The sequence below is a fragment of the Tachypleus tridentatus genome, chromosome 2, assembly GCF_004210375.1.
Source record: "Tachypleus tridentatus isolate NWPU-2018 chromosome 2, ASM421037v1, whole genome shotgun sequence".
NCBI lineage: Eukaryota > Metazoa > Arthropoda > Merostomata > Xiphosura > Limulidae > Tachypleus > Tachypleus tridentatus.
Window position 1 is genome coordinate 24,566,182 of NC_134826.1, and position 20,359 is coordinate 24,586,540.

The 20,359-nt window shown below is 31.9% G+C and overlaps 1 protein-coding gene across 2 annotated transcripts in view; it reads left to right on the forward strand.

Moving 5' to 3' along the window:
• Nucleotides 1-8,813, forward strand: part of LOC143239652 (centrosomal protein of 120 kDa-like) — a 113,351-nt gene extending 104,538 nt beyond the window's left edge. For both annotated transcript variants that reach the window (XM_076480982.1, XM_076480990.1), the window contains exons 18-20: nt 2,235-2,357; nt 3,710-3,951; nt 6,298-8,813. In XM_076480982.1, the coding sequence (XP_076337097.1) occupies nt 2,235-2,357; nt 3,710-3,951; nt 6,298-6,583 (651 nt within the window). In that variant the 3' untranslated portion in view covers nt 6,584-8,813. The remainder of the gene's footprint in view (nt 1-2,234; nt 2,358-3,709; nt 3,952-6,297) is intronic.
• Nucleotides 8,814-20,359: the final 11,546 nt, after the last annotated feature.

Genomic DNA, 20,359 nt, shown 5'->3' on the forward strand with positions numbered 1-20,359 from the left:
AGAAGATTTGAGGTAACTCAGAAATTATTTAGCAGATAAAATGCAAGTAAATAATTTGGGTGAAAAACTTTAACCGTAGTAAAAGCTATCGTGTGTGTTATTAAAATCTTCTGATAATTTTCTTTTTCACTTAGCCCCCACTAGTACAGCAGTAAGTCTACAGATTTACAATGCTAAAATCAGGGCTTCAATTCCCCTCGGTGGGCTCAGCAGATAGCCTGATGTGGCATTGCTAGAAGAAAAATGCACTTTTTTCACTTAAGTGCCTTATATTTGTGTTATGTTTTTTAATATAAATATTGATTTGTTCTGAGACTTCATTATGCCTTCAGTTTTTTTTTGGTATTTTCTCAGGACATCCTTTTCTGTTGTATACAGTGAAACATAATATTTATGAGATAAAACTTTGTGCATCAGAAATTGAAAAAAATGATTCAGGGGTATTAAGTCTTCTATATATAATATTGAAAGGTAAAAACAACAATTTAAGTATCTGATGGTATTATATGTATGGTATCTGAATAGCAACTGAAACATTGTTTCCTGTCGTACTTTATATAGCAGTTAATTCTGTCTATCTTTTAGTTTAGAATATATGTATAGTAATATGTTCAAGTATTTTTTAAGTCTTTTACTGATGCTCTACTTTTAAAGACGTGTAAACTTGATGTCAAAAGGTCATAAATATATACTAATTTTTTGCTTAGAGAGAGATTATGGCAATGGGTATTCTAAATAAACTTATTCCAGTTTTATCATGAGTCTGTGCAAACTCCTTGGGATAGGGCAATGTCATATCAAGGGGTGGTACAGATACTTGTACAAGTTGGTATGAGTTAGAAGTCTCATTTTTGTGTATGTTATTTGAATAATATAAGAATTTTAATATACTACACAAACCTTGGTTTGACATGAAAATGTATTATATTACTCTTTGCTTGGTCTTTGTCCTGTGCAGACATGGTTGGAATCTCCTCTTATTCCCAGCAGGTAGTTTTTGCTCAAGTTATTAAAAGCCAATTAGAAGACCACAATTGACAATTAGAGTTACATAACTTTTTTACATTTGCATGTAATTTGCTTTCCTTTGCTGTTCTTATCCATTACATGTTTGTGCATTTTGCAAATACTTGAACTTGTTTGTTGAACATCAGGATACTTAGATACCACATTCCCACATACCACATTGGAGGCTGAATATATGTATAAAAAAGAACAAAAATATTTATGCATAAGATTGTTAATAAATACTTTAACAACAATTTTCTGTTGTGTGTGTGTATTTATATTTCTATTTTGAGCTTATTAATTTCTGCAAGCATACGTACGTATATTTTAGATTTGACTATTTTTCTTAACTTACCCAGTCATATCTTTACATAAACATATTTGTTGCAGTTTATATATACTGAGGCTTCTAAGTACAATACATAATTATGTGATTATTAAGCAGTCTAATTATTGTTTAAAGTGTTACATTCTTAATACTGTTTATTGATCATGAATATTAATTCCTTGTCACAGCTTTGAAATTTACCAAATGTGTAAATGTCAAACACAAGTAGTTTTAGATTAAAAAACTCAGTAAATCTCTGTCTCTTGAAGTAAAAAATCTTGACCAGTAGAAAACATTAATTTTCAGCAAGTTAGTACCTGGGCACTAAAGTGTGATTTGATAAATTCTGTTACTATAAAGGAGTATATGGAAACAGACCATTGGAAATAATCTTTATATTCCCAGAAAGGATTATTTTACCAAATATTATTGCATTTAGAAGTCAATAATAAAATGAAAACAGTCAGTTAGCACTTTTGGAGAAATGGATATAACTTTCAAGTTATAAAATAAGAATTTTAGTTTGTATTTAAAACTTATACTGTAATAACGTTTTCAGTTTCACAGTGTAACATCCCTCCTCAACCAAGGTGGGTTAATGGTGTAGAGTGTTTTCATGTAATGTGTATATCTACATGCCTGTTTTATAGAGTTGTGTCTAGTTTTTATTAAAGAATAAAGGAAAAAGATTTGGGAAGATATGATTTGATTCATATGCTTGCACAAGGCCCAGTCTGGCTTTACAATCCTTGTAAAATAATTGATTTCAAAATATTTTTATATTAGATATGTTATTTTGTGTTACTGTGTAATTTTACTTATTTGGGTTGTAATTATGCTAATAAAACTTAGTTAAACTAAAAACTGAAGAAAGTGAACAACTGAATCTAATTTTCAGGTGAAAGATTTAGAAAATAAAGTGAAGGAAAGAGATGAAACTATTGAGAATTTACAACAAGAGCATAGCAGTAGACCTGAAATACAGTTACAAAGTGAAATAAATATTCTCAATATGGAAAAGGTAAAATAACATATTTTAAGTGTTTATGTGGATGTTAATTATTACTTTATACAATCATAAACATCTTAGAATTCAGTAGTTCCTAGTACCAACTATATTTTCACAGGATTTTCATTAGTTTGTGTATATAATAATTCTGTGTGATGGGAAAGAACAGTATGTTTTGTTTAGAATGGATGAAACCAATGGCTTATATTTTAAACAGTTTGTATACATGTATGTCAAGTTTGTGTACCTTAAAAATAAACTGCTGAATCTAATGAATGTATCTGTTTGAAACATATAAAGAATTTATTTATAATGTCTTCCGTTGTAGAAATTAGAAATTTATTTCATTTGCTTGTCTTTTTTTCGAACAATTACAGATGTGCACCAAACCTTTACCTTTTGGCTAATGTACTTGAAACTTAAGGACGTATATAGCTTTGTCCAGCATTCCCAGAATTATTTTTCATATTTTTTATTTAGAAACTCCTTTTAATTTTATGGGCTCAATGGTCAAATGCTACAAAAGTACACATTTTAGCCTGCAGTTTCTTCATCTTTTCATCAGTCCAAGTGAAACTCTGCAAAGAAAACTTATAATAACCTTATCAAACTAAAGTAGGAAGATAAAGAGCTTATGGTTTCTGTTGATTTTACAATGATATAAATAATAAATAATATAATTATTAATTTTTTTGCTAACATTTCTTTACTCATTCTTTATATTTTGACCAATCCAAATAATACTTTGCACAAATACCCTGTGAAAACTCCATTAGATACAAGGTTTGTGCTTTTGTTGTGAATTTACAGGAGTCAAAATTCAAAGTTAGGGCTTTTGTCATGCCTTGCTTTTTTATTTTAACCAATCTAGATAAAAAGACATAATTCCACTTACTGTAATTATTAGTGTTTACATTCTTTATAAATGAAGGAAAGTAGTCTTGGATGTATAATACATATTGCAAAAAGAGTTATCATTAGACAAATGTCATACATGTATTAGAAGTACTTTGTTTATAAACTTATTGTAAAAGAATTACTGATTTTAAAGAAGTTTTTTGTAAGTTTGATAGCACATTTATTTTATTTGGAGTATTGGTGAGCTTGACAGCATATTCGTTTTTTTACATTTACATTAGAACTGAGCTTTAAGTGTTACTTTGATGTTTGGTGTTTTTTACTTAATACAATGTTGTCCCAAATTGTTAGTTCACAGCATTTTTCGTTTAAAAAGTATAGAATTTCAATCTTGTCTTACAAATTTTTAAAATTAAAACCATAATAAAATGTAACGGCTTAATGTCGATATACATCATTTGATGCTGGTGAGTCGCTAGAATTTAATTATACTAAACTTTCTGTAGGTTGAACTTCAGAGAAAACTTGATGGGGCTGTGACAGCTAAGAAACGTTTTAAACAACAGTGGGGACAAGCACTTAGACAGATCTCACTTCTTCAGAATCGGTTGTATAATTTAGACCAGATGCATACTTCTAAACAAGTCTCTGAGGCTGTAATACAAAAACCTTCCACCACAAATCAACAAAAAGAAACCATCCTCCAGCAAGCTGAAGAACCTAATAATCCAGATGAAGCAATGAAAAGGCATGTTTAAATTATGCTGTTTATAGTAATTAGTTTGATTAATTATTCAAATTAAAATTAGTTTATTATGATTTCAGTTCATTGTCCTTTTAACTCTTTCTACCCAGGTATTCTTTGCTGTGTATGACAGAAAATGTTAGTGTTTTACATTCCAAATTTTACTAAACTACTTTATTACCCTATTTCAATAGCATATAAGTTTTTAGTTCGTAATATTACAAGGAAATATTTTTTTAAAAAAACCTGTATTTTCACTAGTATGACACCCACAATCTATTTTCTCTGTGCATCTTGTTTTCTCTATTTTTCCCACCATCCCTTGAAAGAGTAAGAAATTCAATGTAAATTACTCACTTTAGAATTGTCATTACTTAGACAAACCTTAATTTTTATAGCCTTCAATATTGTTTGGTTACAGAGCTATCAGTAGAAAATCAAACCCCTCCTGCCACGCCCACCTGTCATAGTCTCTCTTTCACGATATGTTTATAGTTTCCTCTTATGTTTAATTATACATTACATATAACCAATAAGATGTAAAAGTTTTCATCTACATTATGTTCTGAACAGATAATAGTCACTTTCACTGAGAGTTCAAGCAACATTTCAATGAGAAACTTAATCACTAGCTTGGATGAATTTGTAACAGTTCTTTTGGCATAGTTAGAAAAATAGAAAAATTGTGAGAGTTAGGAGAAATAATCTACTGTTTGCATATTATTAGTCTATGTTATTCGATACATTGTTTAATATAATAAAATTTATTTAGTTCTTTATGACTAATAGTATACAATATTGTAGGCTTAAATGTCCTCAGCGATCAATGGCAAATAAATAAAAGATTAAGTATTTTATTTCTATTTTATCATATTTATTCTTTATGTATTATTTTAAAAGTAACTAAAATGTAAAAATAGTGTTAATTTTAGGTTTGTTAAGATTAGATTAGCTAAAATAAATACTACTAATGTAATAAAAATGTTTAATGAGGTACATATGCAAGCAGTACATGGGTAACATGTGCTGCAACTACCCCAAGTGATTTACAACTTACAAAGGTGCTGGTTGTATGGAGACAATTCAAAGGGCATTAAAACAATAAAATATAATTATAAATAGATGTATACTGTTACAAGCTTAAAGCTACTTAGGATAAATGAATATAGTTTCATATTGCGATTTGAAGTCATTTTAGAAATAAAAAAGGTAATATAGATTTATTATGAAGTCTGTCAAATTGACCAATGTTATATGGAATTAGGGTAGTAAAACCAATAAAGTGTTAAGTTTTATTGAAAAAAGTTTGAAATGTATTTATGAGATATTAGGAATTACACAAAGTAAATGTGAGAGGTTTGAGATAAAAAGTATTTTTAATCTTAATGTGAGAATTACTTTGCACACAAACTATTCAAAACAAATACTCAATATATTAATGGACAAATCATTTTTTTTAGTTTATTTGAAATACTTCATGAAGAACTATGATTTTTTTTGTATGTGAAAGATTTATAATATTTATTGAAAGTACCTAATTTTGTGAAAATATACATCTTATATTAAAAGTTAATAAAGACTTCATTTGAGTACAAAGAGGTCATGTGGTCAGTCAGATCAACTGAGTTTATGTTGAGATAATTAACTGCATTGCAAAGAAAGTTTTTAACTTCAATAAATAATTAAAATAACTCTATGTGCAAATTGGTTTTTACATAAATTACCATTCTTACATTAAAAGTTCACAATCTTTCTAGATAATATGGGAAAAAAGTTTAGAAACATTTATTATATTAATTAAAGTTATTTTTAAATGCTAAAAATCTTTATTATTTGAATGAAATTTAACTTTTGCTGTGTTTTCATGAGACTTTTCGTAAGTGCTAATATTTGTAAAGGGGTTGAATATGAAACTATCTGTTCATATTTTTTATTTTTTAATATTCAGTCTCTTCTAAACTATATATATTGTGTAACTTAACACAGCATCAGTTGAGAACTTTGTGAGAGACAAGATTATTTTTGCTGTACTCTTACCTAATATGGAAAAACATGATGAATCAAATCTACTAATTCCCTTAACCTGGGGTAAGTTATTGTCATGTAAATAACTGTGACAAGTGTATTTTGAAAGTGTTTATTATTCTTCTGTTGTCACAATGTCCTGTGTTTTTGTTGCTTTCTTGTATAGTATAGAATGTTTCTGTGATGACAGTGGGAGGTAGTATTACAGCTGATAAGTTATAAAGTAATATAAAATGTTACATTCAAAATAATGTCTTTCTTTGTATTATTTACAGTGTATTTACATGAGTTATTTTTATATTTTCATAATTTTGACATATTTAGGAAAGTTGATGCTAAAATATCCCTTGAGAATCCATCTTCAAGTCCAATACCCCTAGAATATCCTTCAGCTGTGTCTGTATCTACCAGCTCCCAGGGGATTCGTCCATCCAGTAGTGGATCAAAGACAGGTGTCTTAACAAAACCAGATGCCATGAGTCACCATTTACAAAGGTTGATAGAAGAGCGTGACATCCTACTTGACACTGGTATCTATACAGAGAAGGACAAAATCATCCTGGAATTGAATAAACACATTGAGCTTGCTCTAGCTAAAGTTCAGAGATGAATCTCTGGTGCTTATAACATTTTAAGATTTGTAAATTTCTGTGAATATCTTTTTATTTTCACTGGCATTTATAAGCTTTTCATTGTTTATAATTTTGAGTATTTTTGATAAAAATCAGAAAACTATAATTTTCATATTTAAGTATTTCTGCTATGATGATTATTCTGTTTTGTTGTTTTTTTTTCACTGAAAGTAAATAGAAAAGTTTCAAAGAACGTAACATAAATGTGAGTGTGGAAATATTTCTAGTTCATTCTGTGGTTGTTTTTATCGAGATCAGTTCTTACAATTTGTAATATTCTAGTGAGAAGATAAAAGTACATTGTTATATAATTCTTCTGACTTTTATTTTTAATTCTAAAGTTCTAGTACCCACTATGGTAATTTGTTAATGGCACAAGAGGTTATTAGGACATACAGAACTTACTTATATTTTAAGAGTTCTCAGACCATCAGAACTTTTTCTAGTCATCTTATGACTGTTATTTTCTGAGCAAAGAAAATCTGTTTTTGGACTGCAGGCTTTTGTTTCGTTATGGAAGATTAAATGGAATGTCTTAAGCATTGCTATAAAATTATAAACAGCAAAATTTTATAAAGATAATTACTACTTGTTTTTTTGCAAACTTTGAAAGAAGGTGACAAGGTTACTTAGGTTGCTTTATTATTATTTTTAATATTCATATTTGAACTTACCATTTAAAGGCAATTTTTGAGAATAGTAATAATTAGTTACTTTTATTTCTTTATACATTTATGTTCATTTATCAAGATTATGACAGGTATTGTAAAACATTTTGACTTGTGATGGTGTCAAAAGTGAAAATAAACAAATTAATATATAAATTAGCATCTATCAAAATATCTTGTGATTTAACAGTAGCAATTTTGAAATTAGAACTTGATACAAGTAGAGTATATTATTTCCACATATAGTTGCTTATAAAAAGACTGAAGTATCAAAGCTTGGACTGTTTCTCAAGTGTTAACTTCAAAAGGACATCTGTTCTCTGTGTGCTTTATCAACACATCTGAGTATTAATTTCAACTCCTTCTTTCAATCTTTTACATGTTTGTTTGTAGAAATGATCTTCGAGTAATTACTGGGATGTATTTATGTAAAGTAACATAACATAATTTATCAGATAACTTGTACAAAGATAATATGTAGTTGTTTTCCTAGAAATACTGAAATGTTTAGTATTATTTCTTTACATTAGTATGTATTATGAAATACACTTACTATACTACTATTAAATAAAATACATACCCATTTGAAAATTATTTTAATGACTACTATACATGCACTTAGTTACTTGGTCACTTTAATGCATGCAAGATGCTTTGTAAAATTGTCCTGTAATTTTTCAGTTGATTTATAAATTACATAGCATAGCAGTATAATGACAGGTAGTTAAATATAACTTTTAAAAATAAAAAATAGTTAATTCTGCTGAGCTGTTAAAATATTTAAACCTGTGATTTAAAAGTTAATACACCATTACCCTAGTGAGCCTAATAGTTCTTGTAAAGTAGTATATAGTGGTTAAATTATGATTTGTTCTGATAATTCATTATCAGGAATGTTAATGGCTGGAATCCTTAAAAGATTAAACTTCATTCTGGACTGTTATGCTCAAATATATCTTCTGAAAATATAATCTTTTTATTTTTGTGCTACACTTGCAAATCAAGGTATAAACTATTTTTGATATCTTTCTGCATATACTTATAATTTTGTTAACAACATTTGTTATAAATGGAAATATTAAAGCAATCATAAAAGCTGAATTCTAATTATACTTGAACTAAAACACACACACACACACACATAAGACTAAAGTCAACTTACAACCAACATATTTGAAACTCCCTATTGGTGGCATAAGAAAGACTAAATAAGACATTAAAAACACATTTAGCTGTAAAATGGATTGAGTTATTTGTGATATACAAATATTCTCTAACATTGTCTTAGACTATAAGATTAAATGTAATATTTAAGTAATTCAATGAATTTTAATTTTTTACTCTTTACAACATGCAAATAAAGTTAACCTTATATAATTGTGATATTGAATTATTACATGATAAATTGTACTTGGACATGATCTGTCTACCATTTGAATTTATTAGAAATTTATTGACATTTGTAGGATATTTTGTCAGTAACAATAGAACATAAGTTGGTGATTTAAGATAACAATTAAAGATTAGTTGTTTTTTCAGAGACCCATTTTTTGTGTGTTCTTTTCTTGAAATATAGGTTTTTGTAAGTTAAATTACTTCAAAACAAGTTTAAAAAACTGTTAAGCAGTAGAATACATGGAAATTAACAGTCATTAAAAATTTTAGTTTACAGGTTTGTCTGTCTATATCATCCTTAATACATAACAAGTAAGTTCTGAATTCAAAGTTATTTGATTTCACCTTTTCTTTAAGCATTCATATAACAGTTATAGGCTTCAGTCAAGCTTTAAGAAACATATGAAGGACACTATTGTATGTGCATTTAGATAACATTAAAATAAAGTTAGTAAACAATTAAAATTATTTCAAGAGTTTTTAGTTATCTTCTCTTTTGTGCTAGTAATTATTTTTTTTGTGATATGTCATTAAAACAGATACAATGAAATGTCATTATGTAATAACGAATTACTTTTGAGCACATGACATTTTCCTGCACACGTTCTTGTCATTTGAAACTTAAAAGTTTTGTTTACCTGGTAAGTTCCTTGTAATATAAAAACTAGTAGAATGAAGTATTATTTTTACTACTGTTTAATTATACAATTTATGATCTTATAATTAAAGAGCAGTAAAAATAATATTTCTTTAGAGTCTTGTGCTAGATGCTAAACTTGTATTCATTTGTGAATAGTTAATTATAAGATCATAAATTAGCCATTCACAAATCAATACAAGGCAATATTTCTAAAATAAGTTCAACTTCTTTTTATTGTGTCTAATGTTGTCATCAGTTCATTCAATGCCAAGTAAGTTTGAAAGCAGTCTTTACATTTATGAACCTTTGTCATTTGGTTCCAAGAATGTAACTTTATAGCCTTAAAAGGTTCTGCATTAAGAAAGACATTTCATATTTTGTAAACGAAAGTAACATCAAATTATGGACATTTATTTCAAGAGGTTTTAAAGAAAAATAAATTGAAATAATTATATTCTTATAAGAAATGTTCATGATTGATCCACAAACATAATGTAAACCCAGTTTTTTAACAGAGGTATAGTTGCAATGAAATCAAAATGTTTCAGTATCGTAGTTTTCAATGAAGTTCATGTTTCTTGCTCTAGGTTACTTTTTAAGATTCAAATTTTTGTGATGGTTATTATCCATTTCAACATTGAAGTTTAAATTTTTAAACATATTTTGATAAAATTAGATAAATCACAATTCTCAAATTTATCATTTCAAAACACCTTTTTCACTCAATGAAAAATTCAAGATTCCCTATTTGTTAGGTAATTAAAAATTAACAGAAATAAATATATTTATAGAAGAAATTGTGGTAACATAATACAAGTTAACACGTGTAACTTGTTTTTAAATTTTATGGAAATTATAAAATGGAAATGCTTTCCCTGTTAAACAAACAATGGAGAGGTTGAAAAGAGGAAGGACATTTCTTTGAATCCGTACATAAGGCAGAGTTGTACATTTGTTTGGTGTCTTAACATCACAAGTTGTTAGGAGAAAGTGACTGACTTTTGTACAGAAAATCAAATTTACTAGCTGATGCTCATTTCACAAGTATACCTTTGGTGATTAATCATATTTGGTTGACCTGCTCAAATTATGATATACACATAACATTCTTTGAAATAAACTATATAAATGTTGGATGATGTGATAGGTATCAGTATATTAATTTTAAAATAGATATATTTCAAAGAGGTATATGGTTATACCTTGGCATTCAGTGGGAATGGTTCTAGAAATTGCTGTGAATACCATTAATGATAAAGGTAGCAGTGACAAATGAAGCAGGCAGAGGACTTGGAAAGGTTACACAGGAGGAATTGCAAAAAAAAACTTTGAACAAAGATTTAGAAACATGGGATGTTCAGTACAGAACAATTCAAGCCTCATGCTAGTCTGGGGGATGAAATGTGGCTATACTGTGAATACTCAAAACTGTAGATGATGAGGGATATCTGTATTGCAACCTATAGGTTGAGCACACCTTTTCTATATAATAAAATCAATTATTTTATAGTAATATACTTTATTTTATAGCTGAAATAGTTATTTTGCCTCAGCTGCTCCTATACACACGTATTATTCTTACAAGAGTAATAATTGTTCATTACACTTATTCTACTTATAAAAACAATAAATGTTCAGGCATGTTTATTGTACTTACTTACAACAATGATACTAATAGGATTCCTGATATTGGTGACTTATCACATTCCATGTTGAGACTTCTTAATGAATTAGGTAATAACTTCAGAAGAGAAAAAGGTTTTAGCATGGCATCTGAAACATTCGTTGTCTGGAATCCTCACATGGTTCTCCATAAATAATATTCCTGTATTTACATCACTGCCTTTGTTATGCTATAAAACATCACCATTTATTTTTATTTCTTCAGCTAACCACCCTTTCCATTCTGTTCTGTATTTCAGAGCCAAAGCCAGAAGGAATCTTGAATTAAGTTCACAACTAGCATCTCTTCTATCACCAGTTCCAAAGTTATATGGAACAAGATTTGGGAGATCAGTGGGCAGTATACTTCTACCCCCTTTGCTTTCTGTTGGTCATGAAGTTGCCGATGTCCAAAGCATTGCTGATACACTCGGTGAAAACTTTTCTTGTGTGTCTAGCACTTCTGCTTCGTTCCCATCCTTTTAACCATCAAGACTTGGACAGAGCAGTTGAATCTTTCCTTTCGGACTAATCATCTCTATGACTTTAATTGCTCCTTTACACTCATGAAACTCAAGCTTGCTCTTCATCAGTCTGTCAGTACATCAGTGGGACCTGATGATGATCGCTATGAAATGCTGTATCTTCTCTCTTCTGCCTATCTTGCTATTCTTCTTGTTGTTTTCAACCAGATCTGGCAGGAGAATGTTTTTCCATATGCCTGGTGCTGTGCTTTTGCCCTTTTTTTTTTCTAAGCCTGGAAAGGATCCCAAGATTCCTTCAAACTACTGCCAATTGCTCTGACGAGTTGTCTCTGTAAGATTGTAGAGAGGATGGTTAATGCGTATCTTGTTTGGTTTTTCACATGGGTTGCCTGGCCATGCTTTTTCAGGATAGATGGCCTACCATTGTTCCTTTTGGCCTTCGTGTCCAGGTGCAGTTATATGAATTGGGTCTGTCATTGGATGATGTTGCTGTCTCCACTGGTCAGCCTATCCCACCATGGTTTTATTACCATCCCCAAGTGTGACTTTTCTTTGAGTCATCTCAGAAGACAGATACTACTAATTGGAAGTACCATCTATTTAATGAACATCTTTTGAACCATCCTTCGATTCCCATTTATATTGATGGTTTGAAATCAGATGACACATAGCTCTGCTATGATTTGTTATGGTTCAGTGTTTGCACACAGGATCCTCTCTACAGTTTCTGTGTTCACTGCCAAATTGTACGTTATTCCTCTTGCCCTGGATCATGTAGAAACCATGCAGTACACAAATTGTACTATTTATACCAATTCACTTAGCTATCTTCTGGCTCTGGAATTACTTTACGTTAGTTCTCGTCGATATTCAAAACCGATTGCCCATTTCTCTTTATCATCTACTTCTATCCAATTTTTCTGGATACCTTTCTCCTGCTGGTACAGCAGTAAGTCTACAGACTTACAACGCTAAAATCAGGGGTTTGGTCCCCTCAGTGGGTTTGCTATAAGAAAACACACAAACTTTCTTTCCTGGATACCACGTCATGGGAATGGGCTCGCTGATACCAAAGCTAAGTCTGTTTGCTCTGGTGCTATCACTGTCATGCCTTTTCCATACATGGAATATGGTAGTGTATTCAAGGCTCAGCTTTGTGCCAGTTGACAGTCGACTTGGAGTGAGTAACGTGATAAGAAGCTTTTCCAGATTGCCACCCAATACAGCTGTAAGTCTAACGATTTTCAACGCTAAAATCAGGGGCTCGATTCACCTCAGTGGGCTCAGCAGATAGCCTGATGTGTCTTTGCTATAAGAAAAACTCGTACTTTTCCAGATCAAACCTTCTGTTGCTCTTTGGCCGTCTTGCTTTCGTAAAGGATCGGAATGCGCAAGTTGTCCTGTCTAGGCTACGCATTGGTCACAGTTTTTTAATCATCGTTTTATTTAATTGGGATTAATGTACCAGTGTGTGATCTGCGTGATACTGAAGTCACAATAGCCTACATTTTACTGTCGTTAGGACCGTGAGCGACGGCACCATTTTAGATACGTTTTAACCATAGGTTAACCCTTGACCATGGTCGGTGTCATTGGCGATGGTGACACTGCCCAAGGTCAATTGTGCTTTTAAATTTTAAGGGACATTGACTTTTTAATTCTATTTAGGTTTTAATTCGAAAATTGGCCTTTGTTTTTAACATGATTCCTTTTTACGTATTTTAATAATTTTACGTTTAATTTTTCATCAGTTTTTTGGCGCAGATAGCCTATTTGCTTTGCACCAAGAAACGCCAACAACCAACTTATATTTCAGGAAATTTTTTTTTATTATTATTGATTTATGTTCATGAAGAGCTCATGGTTGGATCACATTTTCCATTTTTTTTTATTCCATGTAGAACATGAAGTATATTTACTTCCAGTTAGGCATTTTGATAACATTATATCAAAGCTATTCTTAGGCCAAACTATGTCTTTTTAGTGTTGTAAGTAATAACCTTTAAGTAATTTTGATATGAATTTTATTTCTAATAATGGTAGACAATAATTCTATAATGCAGTGACGTTTTTTATTTGTTTCTAATTATCATACGATAATTTTCACTGCTACCTTCAAAGCGGAATTCATTTCAGAAACTAATATATTACTAGCTTTTATAAATAATTTTAATTAATATTTTTGTACCCTGATAAAACATAATACAGAGAAGCTTTTAAATGTTCATACATTTAAGTATGAGTCGAGTATCTTAACCATCTGACCACGCTGGGCCTACATAAAAGGTAAACAAAAATGTTCTATCAGAAAAATGTGGCTCACTATTCTGATAAATAAGTCTTCCAAATCTAAAGATAGCAATATTCAAAATTATTTTCTACGTTTGGTTCCACATGGGTGTGTGAGTCAACGTTTTCTACGCGAGATTTTCTCAAGTCTAAATACAGATCTCTGCTTACTGACATAAATTTAGAGGCAGAGCTAACATGCTCATTGAGCATAGATATTAAGCCAAATTTCACGAAACTTGTTGATGAAAACCCCCATCAATTTTCACATTGAAGGTTAGTTGAATTGCAATTATTTTGATTAAACTAACATCTTTTATCTTTATTTTAATAGTGTGGCCAACGTTGGTTTCATTGGCCACTATGAGAAATAAGTTGTCCACCCCTGCGATAGATAGATTAATAGTACTATCGATCATAAGCCTTAAAGTAGTCATAGTAATAAAAATAGGATAACAGAACTTCGATGGTAGTTACAACACATTCTAGCTGCACAATTCGACAGATTTTCTATTCGAAACTTATTACATTGTGACTACCTTTACAAATATCAAATTGTGTCTTAAGAAGTTCAGCTAACACGATAAATAGATTAATACAACTGTCGATCATCAGCTTTAGACAAGCAGTGGCAGTAAAAAGAAAGGTATAGGATCTCTGCTGTGGCTAAAACACATTCTAGCTGCACAGTTCGACAGGTTTCCTGTTAAATGCACTCAATAAAACTGATTTCAAAAGTAAAATATTCTTTAGAAAGATTCAATTGTGTACTGAAAAATTCAAGACAAATAAACTGAATAACTATCGATCGTCGGCCTTACATTATCATTATTAGTTACTGGTTACCCAGGGAGATGGAATTTCCATGATAGCTATAACACATTCTACCTACTTAATTCTTCTAATTTCCTATTGAATACACTCATTTAAACTAATTTCAAAACTGTAAGAGTCTTGTTTGTTTTGTTTTAAGTTGGATTGTGTTTTCATGGATAGACCAGGAAAGACATGCTTTGTGTAAGAGTATATAGAGACCACAACCATGGATCCAATCAAAGTAAAGCTTTATCAGATGCCTTACGTAATGAGAGACCTGATAATGCAAGAAGTTGAAGTTATGTTCGAAGCTTGAATTATCGAACCATCAAATTCGATCTACTGTTTACTAGTTGTAATAGTGAAGAAGGTGGATGGATCAAACCGATTCTTTATAAACTTTCGGAAACTGAATCTCGTGAAGAACTTCCACTTGGAATCTGTTGGCAATCCAGAGGCTATCATGATTAGATATCATAATGATCTATCATGATTAGATAAGATGGGACCAGGTTCTTTTCAAAGATCGACCTCATTAAAGGTTATTTGCAGATGAGATGAAAATAAATCTAAAGAAAAGGTAGCATTTGTGACACCAAATGGATATAACCTATTTAAGTGGATGCAATTTAGGTTAGTCAACACAGCAGCAACATTCAACTGTATGAAGAGGACGATGTCATGCAACAGCACCATCATCGAGCATTTTGTGGATGACATTCTGACATACGCCGAAAAATCGGAAGAACATTTGATGAAACTTAGATAGTTGTTCCAATTAAGTGCTATATTGGATATTCTGTGCCAAAGTTTGTTGGATTCAGTGTGGGGGACTGACAGATATTCATGGAAAAGGAGAAGGTAATACACAATCTGATCCTCATATAGGGTTAGTGGGATACTGAGAAAATCGAAAGTTACTGCACCAATGACTGATCTGGCCAACAAGGTAAAGTGGAAACAGCTATTCCAGAGATTGAAGAACATGTAGGGAAGTTCTCCAATTTTTAGAATTTCAGACTTGTTCAGGCTGTTGATTCATACATTGGAATTGAGCAGAACTCTTACAAGAATATGAAAACGGGCTGTTTCTGGTAATATATATAAATTAAAAAGCTCTTTAGTAGTGAGAACTACTTCATGATTGTATAAAAATGTCTGGCTATTATATTTGCCATTTGTAAGTTCGACAACCATCTATATGGGATAGAGTTCATCATCCAGACAGATCCTCAACCACTTGCATATATAAGAGCTGCAAAATCAATAATGTAAGGATCATGAGGTGGGCGTTGTACCTTCAGAACTAAATGTTCCTCATTGAAGCCATCAAAGGGACTGTAAATGTGATACAGACTGTATTTGTAGATTTTGTGGATGAGCTGAAAACAGTCTTTATATGTATAGTTTTTTAAATACTTTTCTTGAAGAGGGGCTTATTTTCAGATATAAAAGACACTTTTGGTAGTATTATTAATTTATTTATTATGTGTTTGTAATCCATTTATTTTGACACTAAAGAAAGTTATGTGCAATCCTTTGATGTTAAAGATAAAGATATTTCTAGAAAGTCTGATGATAGACGTATAAATAGCTACAACGAGACTAGCAAACTCAAAGAATAGAAGAGAGAAAAAGTAAAGTCAGAGAGAGAGAAGTTTAGTGAGAGAAAAGCTAGAAAATTCAAGGTTAACTGTCATAGGAAAAAAAGGCTTAACAGTTGCTATGGTAGGGGGAGTTTGATATTTTGAAAAAGAGGACAATAATTTTGCTTGTCAAAGGGCGTTCTAAGCCATCTAATAGTGCCTGTGTGGACTTTGACAAAAATAAGTCAATTATTTGGAAGTTCAGGGTACTCATGCTACTGCATAAGTAAATTACACTACATGGCCAAAAATATGTGGACACCCCTTCTACTTAGTGGGTTTGGCTATTTCAGTCACACCCATTGCTAACAGGTGCATAAAATCAAGCATACAGCCATGAAATCTCCATAGACAAACATTGGCAGTACTGAAGAGCTCAGTGATTTTCAACGTGGCACTGCCATAGGATGCCACCTTTCCAACAAGTCAGTTCGTCATATGTTGAAGCTGTCTCGATCAACTGTAAGTGCTGTTATTGTGAAGTGGAAACGTCTAGGAGCAACAATAGCTCAGCCACTAAGGGGTAGGTCACACAAGCTCACAAAACGGGACCGCCGAGTGCTGAGAAGCGTATAAATCGTCTGTCCACAGTTGCAACACTCACTATCGACTTCCAAACTGCCTCTGAAATCAACGCCAGCACAAGAACTGTTCGTCGGGAGCTTCATGAAATGGATTTTCATGGCCGAGCAGCTGCACACAAGCCTAAGATCATCATCTGCAATGCCAAGCATCAGATAGTGTGGTATAAAGCACACCGCCATTAGACTCTGTAGCAGTGGAAACGCATTCTCTGGAGTGATGAATCGCGCTTCACTATCTGGCAGTATGACAGAAGAATCTGGGTTTGGCGAATGCCAAGAGAACACTACCTGCCTGAAAGCATAGTGCCAACTGTAAAGTTTTGTGGAGGAGGAATAATGGTCTGGGGCTGTTTTTCATGGTTTGGGTTAGGTTCTTTAGTTCCATTGAAGAGAAATCTTAATGCAACAGCATACAATGACATTCTAGAGAATTGTGTACTCCCAACTTTATGGCAACAGTTTGGGTAAAGCCCTTTATTGTTTCAGCATGACAATGGCTCTGTGCACAAAGCGAGGTCCATGAAGACATGGTTTGCCGAGGGTAATGTGGAAGAACTTGACTGGCCTGCACAGAGCTCCATTGAACACCTTTGGAATGAACTGGAATGCCGACCGTGAGCCAGGCCTTCTCGTCCAACATCAATTACCGACTTCACTAATGCTCTTATGGCTGAATAGGAATCCCCGCAACCATGTTCCAAAATCTAGTGAAAAACCTTCCCAGAAGAGTGGAGGCTGTTCTAGAGGAAAGGTGGACCAACTTCATATTAATGCCCATGGTTTTAGAATGAGATGTTGAACAACCACATATGGGTGTGATGGTCGAGTGTCCACATACTTTTGGCCATGATGTATGTAAGGATATTATTACGATAAAAACAAGAGAAAAATAGGTTTGGCTTCTAAACTGAATTCTAAAGCAATTGAATTGGCTTAACTGGATGTTTGACCACAAGATGAGAACTATATAGTGTTTAAGATACAGCTACGATTTCCTTAGTGTAAAGAATTTTGCATATAGGTTAAGCTTGTTTCTAATATGTATAATGTTTTAAAAGCAAGTGGAGAGCGTGCTCTTCGTTTACTGTCGAATTTATCGCCAACATTTCACACACAGTTAATTTAACACGCCGTTAGCTCACCACACCCATAAACTTACTTTAATAGTACAACTAAAATGTAAGTTCCTGACAGGAATGGACTCAGAATTTGGAAGGTGGCTCTTACACATTCTAGCTACATAATTCGGCCATTTACAGAAATTTCTAAGCTGCAAGCATCTTTTTAAAGATTGAAAGAGAAGAAATATAAATAGTTTTGCAAGCTGGCAGTAACTTGTTACGTTACTTTTACAGGTAATTGACATTTAAAAGCTCAGGTCACGACAGCTAGTTAAATGTATAATGAAGAAGAAAATATTTTTGGGGATGACATTCACCACTCATCAGCTTATCTAAAACAGTAACCAGGATTACAGAGAGGTTCCATCGGATTGGAATCGAATATGTGAAAAACAAATGGATATTAATTAAAGTTTGTTTGTTTGTTTGTTTTTTGGAAGCACAAAACTACTCCAGGGCTAGGTTCCATTTAGCGTAAGACTTGGAACTCTTTTACCAACGAATATTGACCGTGAAAAACAAATGGATATTAATTAAAGAAAATAACTTGCAGTATTGTGTTTAGGCTGGAAACTTAAACTGGCCTTGCATATCCTTTCACATTTAACATTTTGATCAGGATACAATTAGAAAGTGACATTATTCTTATAAAATACTTTTTAAAAAAATAAAACCGCATACAATACAAGTATTCAATCAATACTCTTTATGACCTTACAGGCTAATTTCTATGCTCTGTATCAACAGATGATACGAACATAAGTTCATTTGCTAGATTCGTCACGCTGAGCTGCACTAAAAATATCATTTAGGTTAAAAACTGACAACTGTTAGAAGTTCAAAATGTTCAGAATTAATGCACAAGTTCTTCATCCTATAAGTTACTAGATCACTAGATAGGCTTAATGTTCACCATTAATTATCACTAGTAAAGATCGTCGGTACATTCTATTCTGTACGGATTACTTCACTAAAGGATTGTTCCTATACCATCACCTTATAAGAGAGCATTTGAAAACTATGATACACGAATCAGTATGGAATCTGTACTGAACATTTATCAAAGCCCTGTATTAACTCTGTAATACTGTAGTAAACTTGCTTCCCAGCCGTGGGGTTATATGACGGTTCCCATATATTTCGGTGGGTGGTTGATTATGTGTCTTACACTGCTTTATAAAATTCATTTTAATTTTTTTAAAATTTAAAACAAAGGAAGCTGATCTACACGATATATTAACTATTCATGGGCCACTCTAATGAAATAGCAGGATTGGCACATGGTAACCGCATTATAAATAACTATATTACATATTTTAACTACTGTTTCCATGCATACATTTCCTCTAATTTTGTGTCCCATAGGTACAGGAATAATACATGTATCAGTGTAACCTTGAAATAACATTGAGGAGAGATAGAAAAAAATTGCTGGAAGAGTAAGGAAAACAGGGTTAAAATATCTCACTTTTAACCAAGTGCTTTGGTGAAAAATGTTCAAACTGACCAAGAAAGGCCATAAGCTGAAGTATTCATGGAAAGGACCGTATGAAACTGTTGATATCATCAATGAAAGGAAAATAAAGATGAGACATTTCGAGAGTGAAATACTATTGAAGAACAACATTCTAGTAAAATAATTAAAACCATCTTGAGTGAAATATTTTTCACAACTACTGTGAAACCAATTTTTTTTTCATGCTATGGGTTTATTTATCATTCGTTTGTTACTGCTCCTGTCGTTTCGTTCAATTATGAATTTTTAGTTGCGTTAAAATGCTAGTTAACTTTCTAGCTAACTGCTTTTGAGTAAATATGAATGTATGATAAAACTGACACCAACATCTCTAATGGTGACGTACAGATATTATAATGTAACAAAAGATTATGTAAATTATGATTAAAAGCTCCAAAGAACCATCAAGAGTTCCAAGAGATTGATATGAAATGTCCATTTGTCTGGTGGGCATCAACATGAAATCTCCAGAGACTTGAAACAAACATTTTACCCCATGATAGAAAAACATTCTCTATAAAAAATAAGGATCTGTACATGGTAGATAAAAAGGAACACCTTCCACGGTGTTGATTTTGCCAAGCTATCAGGAGAATTTGATGTAAGGTGAAGGAGTGAGATGAATGAAAGAGGGCAAAGAATCCAGGGAGATGATACGTTTCTCATGCAAAGTCCACGTAAACAGCACATGAGAGCATAGCTCATAGGGATAAGGGATAAAGTCCCCTAAAGTATGTTTGAGCCTATAATTAGTGTTTGTTGACTCGTGAAACTAGTTTAAAGTGTTTTGAGCCTAATTTTAGTCTTCACTGTCTGAAAAATAACTCAGTAACATCAGTACTGTAAAAGATAAGAACGATTGGAGGAGAGAATTGCTGTAAGGTGTAAGGTGGAGGCCATAGTAACAACAAATATTTAAAACTTCAAGAGTC